Source organism: Rhipicephalus microplus, chromosome X (genome assembly GCF_043290135.1).
Source record: "Rhipicephalus microplus isolate Deutch F79 chromosome X, USDA_Rmic, whole genome shotgun sequence".
Classification (NCBI taxonomy): Eukaryota; Metazoa; Arthropoda; class Arachnida; order Ixodida; family Ixodidae; genus Rhipicephalus; species Rhipicephalus microplus.
In genome coordinates, this window is record NC_134710.1 from 170,353,040 (window position 1) to 170,372,699 (window position 19,660).

The 19,660-nt window shown below is 41.2% G+C and overlaps 1 protein-coding gene across 2 annotated transcripts in view; it reads right to left on the bottom strand.

Annotated features, from left to right (window-relative positions):
• Nucleotides 1–2,191: 2,191 nt before the first annotated feature.
• Nucleotides 2,192–19,660, bottom strand: part of LOC119177184 (NACHT domain- and WD repeat-containing protein 1) — an 89,737-nt gene continuing 72,268 nt past the window's right edge. For both annotated transcript variants that reach the window (XM_037428591.2, XM_037428590.2), the window contains exons 14-15: nt 13,950–14,074; nt 2,192–3,061 (exon numbers count right to left, since the gene is read on the bottom strand). In XM_037428591.2, coding sequence (XP_037284488.2) covers nt 2,835–3,061; nt 13,950–14,074 — 352 coding nt within the window. In that variant the 3' untranslated portion in view covers nt 2,192–2,834. The remainder of the gene's footprint in view (nt 3,062–13,949; nt 14,075–19,660) is intronic.

Here is a 19,660-nt window from a genome sequence, read left to right on the forward strand (position 1 = left end):
CATACCCATGCTCACGTACCAATCATTAAACAAACCATATCAGTTGCAATGTTGCTTGTTGGGCGAGTTGGAGAAAGTCAACCATAATGTAGTGCAGTGCAAAAAGCAGACAAAAAACGAGCGAGGGGTCTTCGTCTCCTCGCTCATTTGTTGTCTGCTTTTTGCACTGCACTACATTATGATTGACATACCGGTTGCTCATAGACAAAGCCTGAGGGGGGGGGGGGGGGGGTGAAGAGCTTGGAATGTTCAACCTCCCCACCTCCCAAAAACCTTAGAAGATCCACAATGCATTAACTTAAAATGAACTTGAAGGTGAAAGTCATCTTCTTTTCCCTCTCAGCTGATGTATTGATGCAACATAGCCCTCCTTGGAAAACTTTATCCGCACCTAACACGGTTGTGCACTGCTTCCAAGATCGGAGGCACCTCACCTCGTTCTGCATTGCATCTGTGATGGGATCAACTCTGACTGAGCTATGACGCGATCTAATCAGGTCATCATGTGACATTGCACCAGGCGATGTCATAATGATGTCATAAAATTTGACGATCTGTGATGTCATTGTGACATCATATGGCGACATCATATCTTGATAATGACTTTTAGCATCACTTATCCCAGACGCTGCACCGCGTCGATGCCGATGGTCGAATTTCGCGTAGGCATCTAAAGCTTCCGCCTTATAAATATGGACTGTGTCCCTGCAGTTGCTTCTCTTTTTATTTGGTCTTGATAGTGGCATTGCCATGGCTTTAGTAGGGGGTGTATTGTATATTGGTGATTCAAACTTTGTCATGGAGTGTTAATTTTTAAACTCTACATATTTTATATAATTTAACACTGCCATTGTAAACAATGAAACTAGCTACATTTCATGTGGTAGATTGTTGTCTTTTCATGCTGCTTCACTGCTAAGCATAATGGTGACATCACTGAGTGAACAGTGAATGTAATCATTTTCAGTATCAAGATCTCAAGAATTTTTTTCAGACTCATTCTAATATTCTTTTTTTACATTTCTTCTGGTTCTATACTATCAGGAAAAAATTGGTGGCCATAGGAAAGAGTTCTCGCAGACTTATTTTCATTCTTTTACATAAAGCATAGCTGCCTGGCAAAACGCTGCCAAGCAATACACTACTGGAAAACTGGATGCCTGCTGGAGTAGCAGTACTCGAGAATTTAAGTGCAAAAAATTTATGGCAAAGCAATAAATGTCTTTTTGTTTCTAGCATCTACAGTTCGTAGTATATATTATTTTTGCGAAACCTGTGCATCTTCTATATTTTCTAATATGCGCCTACCAAAGGATATTGAGTTTTTCCCGATGTACGTACCCGATGCTACATTTTGTTTTTATTTTGTTTGATTTGATTTGTTACCAATTATTGTATTATAATGTTTAGAAACCTGCGTATGCAATGCTTCATGCCCTTGTGCTTTGCTTTCATGCAATGCTTGCAGGCCCTTAAGGTGTAATAAATGAAATGAAATGAAATATCAGCATGATTTTGACTTGGAACACTGACATCAAAGTGAACATTACTTTTAGTGGCCATACTTCATCGACATCAAAAACAAAAAACGATATCATGTTTAAATTTGTGAGTACTGTACTTGTCTTATAAACCTGTATCTTTCTTAGAAGATCCTTCAATAAGGTCCTTCCAAGGACTCCTCCCTGGGATAATGGGTGAAGATGTCCACAATGTAATTTACGGTGAGCCTCCTTTTTCTCCCCTGCAAGCACCAGTGTCATGCGCTGCTGCCGAGCAGTTGCACAGATAAATGTTGGGAGTTGCACTTTTCACCGGATGAGGTACCTTTTCTAGATCTCAAACTAATGCTCCTTCGTCCCCATGGAAAGTTTAGCAAAGCTGCTCTGTTTGACGGCTGCGTGACGTAATGATCTTGTGGAGCACTTTTCTTATAACAAGGAGGCAGATTTCTCTCCCGTGTGAATGCCTCTTAAAGCTAGTTGTTTTTAGGCTGTGACATGATGATGACAAGTTAGAGACAAAAGGCTTGTCCCTGCGTATACCGTTTTTACTTTATCTGTATCCTGGTCTGCTCCTTCTAACTTGATCTGCCTTAAATTATATATATATATATATATATATATATATATATATATATATATATATATATATATATATATATATATATATATATATATATATATTATATATATATATATATATATAAACATTTTAAAGATATGGAGGAGGCTGAGTTTAGAAAATAAAATACTTGACTTGCATGCACAATTCTTTTAAAATAACCATATGTCTGTACCTCTTTAATGTACCATATTTACCGTGTTAATACTGACTGCACTAATACAGTAGATGTATGTTTTGATCAACATTCAAATGAATAGGTGAGGTTACTCTCAAATATTTAGCAGCGTCAACTGCTTTGTGACAAAGAATGCTGCTGCAGTGACATGCAGGCGGATTGCTTCAAAGCTGGCTGAATTGATGCGCAAATAGTTTTTGTATTAAAGTAAACACATCTTTCCTAATATATGAATATTTGCTACAGATTCTTTATGATCACTGATATCTTCAGGTTTGCCCTTTTTGTGCTCTCTCTTTTTACAGCCTATGCAAGTGTGTGAGATGCATGTGTATAGGCAGGGTTAGCTTGCAAAAAGCCAACTTAAAGATTCTGCTTTACCTGTAGCTTACTGGGTGACATGAGAAAAAATGATAGCTGGTGCTAGACAGAACAAGTAGCTGCACTGAACCAGCCATTTCTCTATCTCACTCTGGCCAGCACCCACACCGCTTCCATGGGTTGGTAACAGAGGCAGTGGCTGAACAGACGCTCAGCCCTGTTGGCTGACATCAAAAACTTTGCCACAGTTGCTAGCGTTGCCATAAGTGTTTGATGCAGGACGAGACTGTGATGGGCTCTGGTCTCCTTCGCCTTCATGCAGCAGATGACAGAAGACACGATCGTATCCCTCCAAGCCCATAATTACTGCCTTTCCATCCAGGGTCAGTTCACAGCATGTCACAGCCAAATCAGGTGTGAACACGGCCAAGCACTCTCCTGCAAGTCAAAGGAAATACCATATTTACACCATTGTAAGACAACTCGAATGTAAGTCGACCCCCTAAAATCGCACGGTGAAAAAAAAAAGAGCAGAGATCAATTCACAAAGAAAATTTATTTATGGTTTTCCTGAAAAAAAAAAAAAAAAAACATTCTGGAGTGCCAAGATGGGCAGTGCTCCAAAGCTGTGCATAAAAGCTACCTAGCTTTGCAGAAATATGTGGGGATCATTTTCAGAAAGACTTTACAACCGAAACTAGTTTTCGATTCTAGGTCGACCAACAATCATGTACATGAGGTACCTATAATGTCACTGTCTCTCAGTATTGTCAAAAAATGACTAATTAATATGAGCCATTGTGTCACTAGTTTATCTGTCTAGCAAGTTAAATATACTAAATAGACAAACAGCATCAATAACCTTCTTCGACATCAAATGGAAGCACTCCACTGAAGTATTTCATAGAATAAATGTAGCTTTTAAAGCTTTCTGTTCAGAAATAAAAATTTTTTTGCATAGCTGTAGTGGAAACATATCTTAACAAGATGAACACTCTCGTATGACTAGTGTGGTTATGATTTGCATAAATTATTACTTATATAACAAAAAATAGGACCATAAAGGCTCATTTAAAATTTGACAATTGCGGGTGAGTCTCATCAGCATCACGTCACGCTTTGATACACCCACTAAAATGCCGTATTGTCTATAGTTTGAAATGTGCCATTGCTGTTTTCTTTCTTTAGAGCATGTACAGAGCGATTCTCAACCTATATACTACTTTGAACAGCGAACTCTCACCACTCGCTAAACAATGTGGCTGTCTGTTTTTTTGCAGTCGTTTCTCCACACAATACATTGTCAGTTGCATAGCTCCCCGCCACGGTGGTCTAGTGGCTAAGGTACTCGGCTGCTGACCCGCAGGTCGCGGGATCAAATCCCGGCTGTGGCGGCTGCATTTCCGATAAAGGCGGAAATGTTGTAGGCCCGTGTACTCAGATTTGGGTGCACGTTAAAGAACCCCAAGTGGTCAAAATTTCCGGAGCCCTCCACTACGGCGTCTCTCATAATCAAATGGTGGTTTTGGGACGTTAAACCCGACAAATCAATCAATCAGTTGTATAGCTGGCATGATAAGCACACAAACGGGGCAAGAGTCATCTTGACACCGGCCACATAGAAGCATGCCAGCAGTCACCAACTGTGTTGACTGTGCCAGTGCATCGAACTACAGTCACCCGCTAATATTGAACTCGTTGAAAAAAAAATTGGGGATTAGTTTGGCACATCGGGTAATTCGATATACAACTTTTAATGAAATGATTACATTTTATATGCAATTGTGGCATGCAAAATAGCTTCATGGCACTGCTTCAAGGTATTGTAAGGAACACCCCTTCATGGCAATATGCATAATTTTTTTTAACGTGGTGTTTTTTTTCCATTATTTGTAGTTGCAGATGTGGGGGGATATCCAGGAGTGGGTTATACACAAGAAAATACAGTATAGATGTAAATATTGTCTCAAAAGCTTAATATGCAGCTGCGTGTACTTGTCGGGTACTGAAAGTGTATACTCTGTCTTGGTCCTAATATTGACCTTGTTTTCGATACCTCACTCGGTGTGCTGCTTGGGATGCTGTACACAGCGACGATGTCAAACTTCTGTTCTCCACATCCGACTATACTGATTATCCCCAGCTTTGTGGAGAACAAGTTCTTCAGTTTTAGATGGCGAAAATCCCCAACAAAATGAGCGGAAAAGCGAACAACAGACAACAGCGAACCCTGTACAACAGACCAGCATCACAACAACGAGAAATCACGGAGGGTAAACATTATGGCAAAAGAAAGCCTATACTCACTCTGGACACTGCCCTCCTAATTTCACCGCCCACTCTCAGAACAGCATGTGGAAAAGATTCCCTCAGTGAGAAAAACCAAACATTTATGAGGGGAAAGCCAACTTTTTGAGGAGTTTTGCGTTACGTTATTGTCAATGTATCAAGTGTTTCAGCTATTTTTGTTCAACGTAGCTATATAGTTTCCTATTAATATTAGGACAACACTGCCATGCTAAAAAATAGTTTAAGTTAACTTGATCTACCCAAAACTTATATTGTTGGTTTTGACAGTAAAGATGCCTTTGTTTTTGCAATACAGTGCATGTACATTCTTAAGCTACATCTGACTATAAGCCAGCCTTATCTGTTTACACACTGTCAGAGGCCATCAGGCATATATGGCACAAGGAGGAATTACAACTTCGGTCCTCCATTTTTGAGTAAAACCCAATATGTTCCAATATTTCCATCTTAAACTAGTTCAGTGAAAACAGGCTTCTCAAATTTTTGTAGCTTCGTAATAGTAACAATAAATGCTCGCAGCACAAGGCACAAGCCACACTCACCAGAGCATGCGATGTATAAAAGGCAGCTGAGCAAGATAACAATGGCATAAAACTCGGAGGCGGCAAAATAAAAAGTTGAACAAGTTGGTGTTCATGAAAATTGAGGGGCACACGAAATAAAATACACACAACCCAAGAAAAAGGAGGACACGGGATGATGCGCTGCTAGCAACATGCTAGCAATGCTGATAGAAGCAGGTCGTTCCATGTCCTGTGAATTTCCTGCCCCTCCACCATTTATTAGAAGCAGCCACATTTCTTCTTAAGGACAGTTTTCTGTTCCTCCTTATAGTTTTCAGAGTTAAAAGCTGTGCAAAGTCGTGCCTGTAATTTAATACTGTCTAACTATCACTGAACAAGTAGTGTAACCGCTATGAAATCAAGTTTGTTCCTCTCTCATCGCTTCCATCCCAGGTCTGTTGCTTCCTTATGTCTTTTTCATAAAATTTACTACAACTATCTCTATCTAAAAAAAACAAATTAATTAAAAAGCCCTCATATATATCAGCTCGCATTCATCCTCACAATAAAGCTGGAATTCTGTCGTCCCACACGTAAATGTTTTCATGACTCATTCATACCCAGAACTTGTGTCACTTGGAATGGCCTTTCCCCATGACATCACAAACATAACAGATAATATGTTCCGCAAAACAATTGCTATTTTGTGAATATATTTATGTTTGTTACTCCTTGTACAATTTTTTTCTTCTTATCCAAATTGTTCTTTTATACTCTTGCTGCTACTTCTCATTATTTGTCTTGATGTAAGCTTTTACCATCCACGTTGTAGTTTCATTTTTCTGCCTTTGTACGTTGATATTTTTTGTATACGTTATGTATCCCCACTCCCCTCGGTAATGCCTTCTGACCCTGAGGGTACAATAGATAGATAGATAGATAGATAGATAGATAGATAGATAGATAGATAGATAGATAGATAGATAGATAGATAGATAGATAAATAAATAAATAAGTGAATAAATAAATTAATAAATAAATTGAAAAACAGACAAACCCGACCAGCGCCGCCTCTATTTTTTAAGTGCCTGGGCGAAGGAGCGGATTTCAATGGGAAGCAGTCGTCGGTGCTAGTGCGGCATTTCGCCGCCAGGCGCCGCAACTGAAGTAAGGATGTCGCCGCGTCTTCTGTCGTGGAAACGAATGCCGCGGCTGCATTCGAAGCTGCTATACGGCTCGGTTTTCGGCTGTAATCACAAAGTTTAAGGTGCAATGGAAACTTGGAAACGAGAATCGTGAAGCACTTGTTCTGGGCACTGAGCTCATTTAAAAAGTTTGAGTCGATCGCGACTACTAGGCTGATACCAGATAGCTCATGCAAGTAATCTGCGGAAGATGGTTTTGTCACCGTGGCGTTTGCTAGATTGAGAGTTGCTTTTTTGACTAACTGAAAGTAAATTTTCGAGAGAAGCCTTTGCCAGGAGCTAATATTAAAAGGTTGGGTGCCTAATGTTCCCCGATGCTTGCTACACTCTAGTGGTATTGCACATTATGCGCAAACCTAGAGTTCATGCACTAAATAGCACAAAATGTCACTAGACTGCTTCCAGGGATATAGGTCATCATTCATTCCCTTTGCAAAGCCTGACAAGTGTGGTCACCGAGAAAAAGCAGGTGTCAAAAAATGAGGAATTGGTGAATTGGTGCAGGTGATTTCACCATTTGAGAGCTTGAACAATAAAATCATCGTGAAATAGACAACAACAGCTCCACATGCTGCACAATTTCTGCGATTGTTGCCTGTGTTTTGAACAGGCGCTGTTAAAGTCTGAAGTCTAATGCCGACTCTCAACTTGAGCCAAAGCGACAGGCATGAAAAATGCGGTCTGTGGTCAGTTGCTTGAGCTTGTCTGTGTATTCATGGACGGATATGTGTAGCTTTAATATATGGCTGCTCAGCTCTGTTTCTTTCTGCTTCCCTCTGGCATCTTAATTCTATAGCGAGCAGAGTAGAGGCTTGCTACCAATCAGCTTCGGGGCGTAATGTTAGCGTTGCACACGGCAGCGATCGCGATGCAGCGCGCTCCCGTTTAGCGATTCCAACAGCCATGTTGCCAAACGTGACGGGTACTCTTCAGCCGCCACTACTCATAATCTATAAAATCATCATCATCATCATCATCAGCCTGGCTACGTCCACTGCAGGACAAAGACCTCTCCCATGTTCCGCCAGTTAACCCAGTACTGTGCTTGCTGCTGCCAATTTATACCCGCAAACTTCTTAATCTCATCTGCCCACCTAACCTTCTGTCTCTCCCTAACCCGCTTCCCTTCTCTGGGAATCCAGTTTGTTATTCTTAATGACCAGCGGTTATCCTGTCTACGCGCTACATGCCCGTCCCATGTCCATTTCCTCTTCTTTATTTCAACTATGATATCCTTAACCCCCGTTTGTTCCCTGATCCACTCTGCTCTCTTCTCGTCTCTTAAGGTTACACATACCATTTTTCTTTCCATTGCTAGCTGCGTCGTCCTCAATTTAAGCTGAACCCTCTTTGTAAGTCTCCAGGTTTCTGCTCCGTAGCTAAGTACCAGCAAGATACAGCTGTTATATACCTTTCTCTTGAGGGACAGTGGCAATCTACCTGTCATAATTTGAGAGTGCTTGCTGAATGTGCTCCACCCCATTCTTATTCTTCTAGTTACTTCAATCTCGTGGTTCGGCTCTGCGGTTATTACCTGCCCTAAGTAGACGTAGTCTTTTACAACTTGAAGTGCACTATTACCTATCTCGAAGTGCTGCTCTTTTTTGAGGTTGTTGTACATTACTTTCGTTTTCTGCAGATGAATTTTAAGACCCACCTTTCTGCTATTCTTGTCTAACTCCGTAATCATGAGTTGCAATTCGTCCCCTGAGTTACTCAGCAATGCAATGTCATCGGCGAAGCGCAGGTTACGAAGGTACTCTCCATTAACTCTTATTCCTAACTGTTCCCATTCTAGGCTTCTGAAAACCTCCTGTAAGCACACGGTAAATAGCATTGGGGAGATTGTGTCCCCTTGCCTTACACCCTTCTTGATTGATATTTTGTTGCTTTTTTTATGAAGCACTATGGTAGCAGTTGATCCCCTGTAGATTTCTTCCAGAATGTTTATATATACTTCATCTACGCCCTGATTCCGCAGTGTCTGCATGACGGCTGATATTTCTACTGAATCAAACGCCTTGTCGTAATCTACGAAGGCTATGTATAGTAGTTGGTTATATTCTGAGCATTTCTCTATTACTTGATTGATAGTATGAATGTGGTCAATTGTTGAGTAGCCTGTTCGAAATCCTGCTTGTTCCTTTGGTTGATTGAATTCTAATGTTTTCTTTACTCTGTTAGCAATTACCTTTGTAACTACAGAGAGCTTGTATACTACAGAGAGCAAGCTGATCGGCCTGTAATTCTTCAAGTCTTTGTCATCTCCTTTCTTATGTATTAAGATGATGTTAGCATTCTTCCAAGACTCTGGTACTCTTCCCATCAGGAAACACCTCGTAAACAGGGTGGATAGTTTTTCTAACCCAATCTGTCCTCTATCTTTCAGTAGATCTGATGTTACCTGATCCTCACCAGCAGCTTTGCCTCTTTGCATGCTCTCCAAAGCTTTTCTGACTTCTATCATTACTGGTGGGGTGTCATCTGGGTTACTGCTAGTTATTATAGTATTAGGGTCGTGGCTGCCTCGGCTACTGTACAGATCTCTGTAAAACTCCTTCGCTATTTTAAATATTCTATCCATATTGGTAGTTATTTTGCCTTGTTTGTCCCTTAGCGCATACATCCGATTTTTGCCTATCCCAAGTTTCCTCTTCACTGCTTTGACGCTTCCTCCGTTTTTCAGAGCATGTTCAATTCTCTCCATATACCTTCTTACATCGCATACCTTACGCCTATTAATCAACTTCGAAAGTTCTGCCAGTTCTATTTTGTCTGTTGTACTTGAGACTTTCATGATTTGACGCTTCTTAATTAGATTCTTCGTTTCCTGGGAAAGCTTGCCAGTGTCCTGTCTAACTACCCTGCCTCCAACTTCCACTGCACACTCCGTAATGATACTCGTCAGATTATCATTCATTGTATCTACGCTAAGGTTGGTTTCCTCACTAAAAGACGAGTACCTGTTCTGAAGCGACACTCTGAATTCCTGTACTTTCCCTCTCAGTGCTAGCTCATTGATTGGCTTCTTGCATATCGGTTTCTGTCGTTCCTTCTTCAAGTCTAGGCGAATTCGAGACCGTACCATTTTATGGTCACTGCATCGTACCTTGCCAACCACTTCCATATCCTGCACGATTCCTGGGTGTGCAGTCATTATAAAGTCTATTTCGTTCTTATTTTCGCCATTAGGGCTCCTCCATGTTCACTTGCGGTTTCCTCGTTTTCGGTAGAAGGTATTCAAAGTCCGTAAATTATTGCGTTCTGTGAATTCTACTAGTAGTTCTCCTCTGGCTTTTCTAGTACCAATGCCATAATCTCCTACTGCCTGGTCTCCAGCCTGCTTCTTCCCTACCTTTGTATTAAAGTCGCCCATCACTATAGTATACTGTGTTTTTACCTTACTCATTGCCGATTCCACGTCTTCATAGAAGCTTTCAAGTGAAGCGTCATCATGGCTGGATGTAGGCGCGTAAGCCTGTACCACCTTAATCTTGTATTTTTTATTCAGTTTAATTACGATACCTACCACCCTTTCATTAATGCTATAGTATTCCTCTATGTTGCCAGCTATGTTTCTGTGAATTAGGAACCCCACTCCCAGTTCTCTTCTGTCTGCCAAGCCCCGATAGCAAAGGACGTGCCCATTCTGTAGCACCGTATAGGCCTCATCTGTCCTCCTAACCTCACTGAGCCCTATTATATCCCATTTAACACCCTCTAGCTCCTCGAATAGTTCAGCTAGACTTCCCTAACTAGATAACGTTCTAACGTTAAATGTTGCCAAGTTCATTCGGGTTATAAATGACAGCTACATAATAGAGTGTAGTATCAAGATTTATTAGGAGACCAATTGTTCTGCCTGATTACTGCAAGCACGCTGCCCCGGACACCAGCGGAAGCTGCAATTTCACGGAGCTACAGCCTTACAGTGCCTTAAGGCAATAGCTTTAAATGTCTCATCAAAAGCGAAAATTGATCGCTGGCGGCGACTGGGGTCTTCTCGAGTCGGCAGCGTGAACACGAGTGATGCCAGAAATCATCATTACGTGAAAACATCATCATATGATGTCACATATCATAAATGTTTTTGACTTATCGGAAGGTCACATAACTTGACGGCATCATATAACATCTTCGCCTGGTTAAAATGGGCCGATCATGAGGGCAGTGCATAACCAGCTGATGGGTAGAAAGCTAGCTTTGTCTCCTATCCTAGAAGCAGTAAGAAAACCATGTTAGGCGCAGGAATAACCTGTAGGGAAGTAGGAAACATTTAGTGGATTGAATCGGAAGAAAACTAGGATAGTTTTTTGCCTTTCAGTCGTCTCAAATTTCCAGTAGAGCCCGTCGAAAAAACTTGAAATTATTATCTCCAGATGCCGGTGCCATGTTTCCCTATTAAATTTTTATTTACACAGAGCTGGTGGGACACTTTCCCCTCATTGTCTGTTCTGCGAAAAATCGGAAACTATTGAACATTATTTTGTCTCATGTCGTAACAACGCAGTAGTCAGGAAAATACTTCTAGCTATTCTGTTTGCCAAGCTAGGTTTAAGTTTAACCACAGAAACAGTTATAAATTTTAGTGCCTCCATTTTGAAACATCGCCACAGAGATTTATTTGATGCAGTGTGTGATTTTATTTCAGACACTCAACGTATTTCAACATAAGGCCCACTTTAACAAATACTCGAAAAAAAAGGAGTCGAGAAGTAATTTCTGAAATATAACTAAATATGAGACATACACACAAATTAATCGGGTTTGGCACACTCAGCTGTCCGGTCCGCTCCCAAAATCAACATATAGTTATTATATTAGCGATTATTTTATTTTTTTTCTCACTCTCTGAATCTTTTTTTTTTTGATAATGTCTTCCTTCAACATCTTTTCTTTTCTTTATTTGTAAGCAATAGTGCAGTTACTGTCTATAGGATACTATATGCTTTCTTGGCCAATCCCCCAGAGTGGGTATGTGCCATGTATTCTAGGCTACAAACAAACAAGTAGTCTCAGGTGAATCTATGAAAGGACCGTCGAGTTTTTTTTTTTTTTTAACTAATAAGAAATGAAAAAAAAAAAAAGACAATCTGTCTTTTTTTTTGTCAAATATGAAGAGTGGTACACAGGAGTATTATATACTGAGGAATGCAAATAAGGCGGTTTTAATAGATTTAAAAAAAAGGAAATAAATCGCGAACGCATATATCCGACCGGTAGCACGGCCTGACAGACCCTGGTGAAAACAGCGCGCCACTATGTTCGTGTTAGTTTTCATCCTCCCTGCATCCGTGAACCCGTCAAGAAGCACGACTGCAAATTAACTTGCATAAAAACACGAATCTGCGAGCTTCCTAATACATGCGGCCGTTCAGGGCCAGCATCCCGTAGTCTACTATTGCGCCACCACGCCCCTCGAGTGATAGGAAAAATCAGGTGCTCCTATAAAATAAGTAAATAAATGTACCACAAGTGCTCAGAATGTTCTGAGCACGTGCGGTATATATGAAAAAACATGTATATCTGGCCACAATGAAACTTTCGAGTGAGAGAGTAAGCAAGTTGGTTGTTTAATGTTTGGAAGAACCAGAAAGCAAGTACATGAGTTAAAGTTAACTGCAGCTAAAAGTTTAAAGGAACCCATGATAGTCCTACAATGCAGCCAAAGCTGCTAGAAAACGTAGAAGTGGCACCATCTCGTGGCATCTGTGTAAAAAGAGGACAACGGCGCCCGGTCGGTTCCACACTGGAATATATTCTAGTTCACTATAGTGATTACAGCCCAGGCGGATTAGGATGTGAATTGCATTAGATTGACCTGTATTTACTGACTTGACTATTTATGATGTGGATTGGATTAGATCTGATGCCACATGGATTGTTGTATTTACTATTGATGTGTATCCCCACCTAAATTGCACATTTCTAGCATATACTTTTCAGGAAAACAAAAACAAAAACACTACTACTCGCATGTTCTGTGCACCTTACATTGAACAATGACTAACAACATCACAAGAACAGAGCCTTACTACATAATTTTCTTTCATTCTTTCTTTTCCACGACGAGCACATGCATGTTGATGTTTGATTTCTCTGGGCTCTGACACTTCGCAAAGTCCTCAAGATGTCTGCAATAAAAGCTAGGGGAGCATTTAAAGCGATGACGTTTGAACATGCGCTGGCAAGAAGGAACCTGTCAGGGCGCAACAGCTCCCTCGATTCCATAGATTTATCACAGACGTCGGCGGGTTACCTTCGTTTGTGTACTCTTCTATATATATAAGGCTAAAAAGTAATCACATATTTAATAATACCATATGAAGAAACTGAAATGAGAAATTTAGATGAAGTAACAAAACTCTATCCTTGAAACGTGAGCTACCAGCAATAAGTGTAGCTGAGGACGTTTGCCATTGTATCACCAATAGTAGCAGTAGTAGTGATGATGATGATGATGATGATGATGATAAAAGGCATGACATAGCCTGGCGAGACTCTGCTAATCACAGTCCTAGCCGAACCAGAAAGCCTTCAAGCCGAGCCATATCATGGTCAAGACAAACATATACAAATTTAACGATGTGAATAATGCTGTGGTTGGAAAGTCAGATATGCTGTGTGATATGTAGAAGCAACAGACATCAACATAGTGTATGTACGAATATGAAAGCTTGAAAATGCTTTAGACAACGTGAAGGACAAGTTGCCAAGCAAAATTTCCACTGTCTTCTTTACTGTAAGTGTATCCTTTCGCGTCTTCACTAAGAAGCTACAGTTGTGCACTGCTTTTTTTTTTCACACATCTTTCAGCTGTTCACTGTATTTTCAGTCGAAGGAGTGGCTTTTCAAACTTTGATCTGTAGTAATGCTTACTTTTGTGATGACCGCACAGGCTACAGTCAGTTTTCATGACCAGGCCAGATTTTTCAGAAATTCCCTGACTTTTCCATGACTTTTCCACAAGGGTTCAAATTCCCTGACTTTTCCAGGTTTTGCAGGTTGGTAGACACCCTGGAAATGCGGCTCCCGGCCCAAGCTTCACAAAATTGAGTTCAGTTGTTGTCAACTTTACAAGTTGCAAGGCAATGCGACTGGTTGGCACTAGTAAAAGCAGTACAACACTTGCAAAATGTTATGAGTAGAAATTCAGTTTGATGCAGCAGAATACACTTATAACACCAGACACTTTTTCTCAATTTTTTCTGTAATAAAGTGTTCTGTAACTGAATTAGATCGAAGTTTATTGAGATACATGCCTGCATGCAGTGGTAAAACACGACTAGTGATGTCAGAAACACTTGCCTTTCATGACGTCCCAGACACGAACACTTCTATCGATTCCATCCGAGTTGTAAGTAAGTGACTTGAAGCCTGATTCATCAAGCCGAATTTGATCTACGGGAGCGTTGTGACCTTTTAATGTGTACCTGCATAATAGTGAGAGAAGGACAAGAAGATGCAAAAATAAATCTTAAATTCAAGTTTAACAAGAATGCTGAGAAAGCTTGAAGGAAACTTAAGCTAATCAAAGAAATGCTGCCTTAAAAACAGCCTAATCTTAGGTTTCAATTCTTAGAGCCAGAAAACTGGGGAATAGTTAGGCCAAACTTGTCTCATGAAATTCAACTTTAAGTGAACATGGTTAACATCCAAAGCAAATAATATCTACTGCTGCTTCTCAACGAGGCATTGCTTATGCTCCAGAGCTTGTAAGGCTATTTGTCAACTTACTGTCTGCCCTGCATCTCGCTGAGAAGCTTGACGATATCAAGTTCTCCTGACCTCCAAACAACCAAGGCTGCAGCAATGTGACCACAGTGAACAAGGAATTCGTATGCAGTTTCGAAATGTCAGACCATCATCAGACTTGGCCAGTGATTATGTTTCATTTCATTCAATGACCGCCCAGACGAACTTTCGTCAAGCTCTTGACTACATGACCGCTTTCAATAGTTAAGCTCAAATTTCAAAACAGCTTTTAATGATACTGCCTCAATAAAATTATGCAACTTGATAAATAAATGTCAAAAAAAGTGTTTTCTTGTAAATAAAGAATAAAGTGTTTATTACTGGTGCCAATATCCATGCCTTGCCTTCTTCATCAGTCTCATCAAAAATTTATTTGGCAGAGTTAAGTGAAAATTTCCAAGGCTGTGGATCACAACCCATGAGGCAGCACTTATTACCTTCTAGCAAGAAGAAGTACACTATATATTAACATTAATAAATGCGAGTTTTTAAAGACGATAGTCTTTCTTGGGGACCTTCGACGCAAAAACTTTGGTCTGTCTGTCTGTACATTTGTCTGTTTGTCCACCGTTACCGCGAACATAGTGCTTATTATGCTGTGCTGACCATGCAACGCTTGCTCGATGAAGCGAATGTTTCCAATGCTTTGCTAAGAGGACACGGTGGTGGCACCTACCCATCGTCTTGTGTTCTACACCTTAACACCTCTGAGACGGGCGCGTACGCCCGTCTCAGGGCCACGCTCTTTGTTTTCCAAAAAAGCAGCCAGATGGCGCTGATGTCTCACGTGTAACGTGACTTGATACACTCGTTCTCCTTCACTGCACGCTCGAGGCACTCTAACGCAGTGCCTCCGGAATACCATTCACCAATTTTCTTGCGCAGAACATCAAATAAATGTTTTGTTCACTCTCTCCACATGTAAGACTATCACTATCGTCTTTCGACGACATTTGCAGATTACATGCAGATACGGGGCCAATTTTTTTGTTTGCTTGTTCCCATCACTGATAAATTTTAAAAGATAATTAGCACCAAGTAGCATTTCCCACATGATGACAGTTCACCACAGTAACGTCACTGCTGTGGGCAGTAATCAGCAGGCCTGCAACGCAGGTAAATTTTGTTGCAGTGATTGTAGAGGCTAACTATAAGGCCATGTAGAAGCTGCATGGCCAGTACAAAACAAAAAAAAAAAAGGACACTTTTATTATCACCTTGAGATTAGCATAATCTTAGTGCAGCATTAACAATCAGCCTTTGCAATTATTCTGATTCAATGCAATTAATCCAATCCAATTAATCCAATGCAAATAAGCCTTTGCAATTAATCTGATTAGGTCACTGCTCCTGTCTCATATATGCTACTGCTATCGACTGTTGATTGCAGAAAAGAACAAGAAGTAAACACATTATTTCTTTAACCAAGGACTACAATGAACTGTTAGGAGCTTGTTGAAGTTTTAAGAGTTAAAAAAAAATAAGTTCTCCCAACAAAAACTAGAAGTCCAATTTGTTTCATCTGCACCAGTATGAATGTGTCCACAGCAGTACACAATTACACAGGCCAGCTTGAGTCCAGAGGTGAAAAAGTGCAACAATCAAAAGTACAACAGAAGTACAGATGTGAAAAAGTATGACAAAAGTACAACAACAAAAACTTCCTCAGCAAGAAATCTTATAGAGAAGGCACAATGCAGGGCTTCTGTTTTTTCTTCACACACATAAGCCGTCTTTGAAGGTTGTAACTGGGTGTAAACTGTATAAACAACTAGTATGGCTGGGTTCACAGATTTTGAATACCTTCTATCAAAAACGAGAAAACCGCAAGTGGACATGGAGGAGCCCTAATGGCAAAAATAAGAACGAAATAGACTTTATAATGAGTGCACACCCAGGCGTCGTGCAGGATGTGGAAGTGCTTGGCAAGATACGATGCAGTGACCATAGAATGGTGTGGTTTCGAATTCGCCTAGACTTGAAAAAGGAACGACAGAAACTGATACCCAAGAAGCCAGTCAATGAGCTAGAACTGAGAGGGAAAGTACAGGAATTCAGAGTCGCTTCAGAACTGGTACTCGGCTCTTAGTGAGGAAACCAACCTTGGCGTGGATACAGTGAATGATAATCTGACGAGTATCATTACGGAGTGTGCAGTGGAAGTTGAAGGCAGAGTAGTTGGACAGGACACTGGCAAGCTTTCCCAGGAAACGAAGAATCTCATTAAGAAGCGTCAAATCATGAAAGTGTCAAGTACAACAGACAAAATAGAACTGGCAGAGCTTTCGACGTTGATTAATAGGCGTAAGAGAGAGAGAATTATTTTAATGGGAAGCTGGAGAGGTTTGCCTGGTTTTTCACCTGACAGGCTACTCCAGTTGCTGGTTGATGACAGTGATATATACAATGATAAACACACAACACATACAGTTACATACACGCATAAGAGCCACATAACACATAAAGTCTCTCACACGCACTGCACAACTTACAACGTTTCGTTCAAGCCTATGGCCTATAAGAACGTCAGTAGCGCTTTTGTAGAGTCTAACGAATAGGCGTAAGGTATGGGATGTGAGAAGGTATAACATGGAGAGAATTGAACACGCTCTGAAAAACAGAGGAAGCGTCAAAGCAGAGAAGAGGAAACTTGGTATAGGCAAAAATTGGATGTATGCACTAAGGAACAAAGAAGGCAAAATAACTGACGCATTGTAAAGGGAGTTTACAATGCATCACGTGAAGATTCGAAGATCAGACTCAGTGGAAATGCGATACACGACAGCAGAGTGTATCGCATTTCCATTGAGTCCGATCTTCGAATCTTCATGTGATGCATTGTGAACTTCCTTTTGCTCATACCCTAAGGAAGGTATAGTTCACTACCTCGTTTCATGACCTTGCACTCTCCGGAATCTGTGAGGCGTCAACTTTCCAAAATGAGTCGCTCCCTCATTCACTTCAATGCACGTAGCCTTCGTAAGAATATAGATACAATTACTAACTTCATTTCCTCAGTTCAGCATGCCTTCACGTTTATTTGCATATTAGAGACTTGGCTTTGTGGCGCAGACAACTGCATGTCCGGTTTCCCGTCTTATCAAGCTGAATATTGCCATCGCCAAAATGATAGTCATGGGGGTGCCGCAATTTTCTTTCCCAAGATGCCGCTTACATGCGCAGATCTGACCTTAAATTAAATGTGAATCATTGCGAGTGAGTGTGGGTAGAGGTTGACCACTCATTCCTTAATAATGAAAAGAACCTAATTCTGGGTTGCATTTATCGCTAACCATCGTCGTCCCTTTGTGATTTCTAGCGCCGTCTTGGTGAAGTTTTATCTTAGCTAACTTTTGAAAACAAGAATGTAGTAATTGAGTGGACACGGGAACAGCATCACATAAGTTTTCCTAATCTACTGTTCAACATGCAGGAATTACCATTACTCCTGCTGTCATGGTCAGCAGGTTGCCTTTGCCAGCCCGATAACCGCCCCTGCTGCGCCGATGGTGACGATAGTGCTTTCGTCCGGCATCGACTCAGGGCATGTGCACTTGCCGGCAAAGCTTTCTTCGGCTGTGGAATACGGACTGCCAACCGCATCGACCCTGACATCACGCCCAGAAAAGAACTTAAGCTGCTGCTTTCACCGAGCTTCCTTCAGTGGACACGGGAACAGCATCACATCAAGTTTTCCTAATCTACTGTTCAACATGCAGGAATTACCATTACTCCTGCTGTCATGGTCAGCGGTTGCCTTTGCCAACCCGATAATCGCCCCTGCTGCGCCGATGGTGCCGATAGTGCTTTCGTCCGGCATCGACTCCGGGCATGTGCACTTGCCGGCAAAGCTTTCTTCGGCTGTGGAATACGGACTGCCAACCGCATCGACCCTGACATCACGCCCAGAAAAGAACTTAAGCTGCTGCTTTCACTGAGCTTTCTTCAGTGGACACGGGAACAGCATCACATCAAGTTTTCCTAATCTACTGTTCAACATGCAAGTGTGTAAACCATTACCGCTATTTGCTAGGAAATCAGATGACGCCTTTCTGCTAGTGTTCCCGTGTCCACAAATGTAATGTGAAATTGTATTAGACTGTTTTTCAGTGGCATTGCTTTTATTACGCTCTGGTGACATTGAAGCAATTCCAGGACCAACTACGCGCTCAGAAAATCTATTAGATATCGAATCTCTGCCTGAAAACCCAACTGAGCAAATGTCTGTTCTTTTTAAATTGATCAAGGATATTCATACAAGATCATTACAAAGTGCAAAGGTTCAGAACGAATTAGCAGCTGATATAAAGTCAATTAAATGTGGCCAGAAGAACATAGAGGCAAAGATTATCGCCGTACAAAAGTGCCTCGACGACCTCGAGCAAAAATCGGAAGTCCTCGAGAAAGTTAATGAAGAGCTATCTGAAGTGCATGCTTCGGTCAACAACCTCGAAGCACGCAATTTTTCACTCCAGACACGACTTGATGACTTGGAAGATCGCTCACGGCGAAACAATCTTCTCTTCTATGGTTTTCCCGATTGCAAAGAAACATGGCAGGAGACAGAAGCCAAACTAACCTCTGAAATAAAGTCAGTTTTAAGTACCTTCACAGGCAGCACGATTGAGAGGGCACACAGGCTAGGTTCCTTTTCTCCTACCAAGTGCCGCCCGATAATTATCAAGCTTACCGACTTCAAATCTAAAGAGCAACTTTTTTCGCTCCGAGGCCAATTAAAACAAAGAAACATCGGTGTATCGGAAGATTTTTCAGCAACCACCCGCCTCGCCCGCAAAAAGCTAACTGAATTTCGTAACAATCAGCCTAATGCTGCATCCTTTAAACTTCGCTACAATAAGATGCTAGGTAACGGCAAGTGTTATATCTACAATACTAGCCTTGGCATTGTCGAAGAATCGCAATCACAAGCTTCTTATACAGGCCACGCTCGACATCAACCTACAAACAGTTCATAATAGGGAAGCAAGAGGGGAGATGGTCTATTACCTGCTTCTAAAGCGAAGCTATCCATCCTTTATTCAAACACAAGAAGCGTTGCTAACAAGTCTGACTCCTTATCATCCGCGATAGATTCGTGCGGCGCTCATGTGATTGCACTTACTGAAATGTGGCTTTCTCCAAATACGCATGACAATGAATTGTTTGATAATGCGTAAGACTTTACTATTTATCGCTGTGATCGCACACTGCGCCGAGGGGGAGGCGTACCCTTAGCTATATCAAAATGCCTTCCATCATCATGT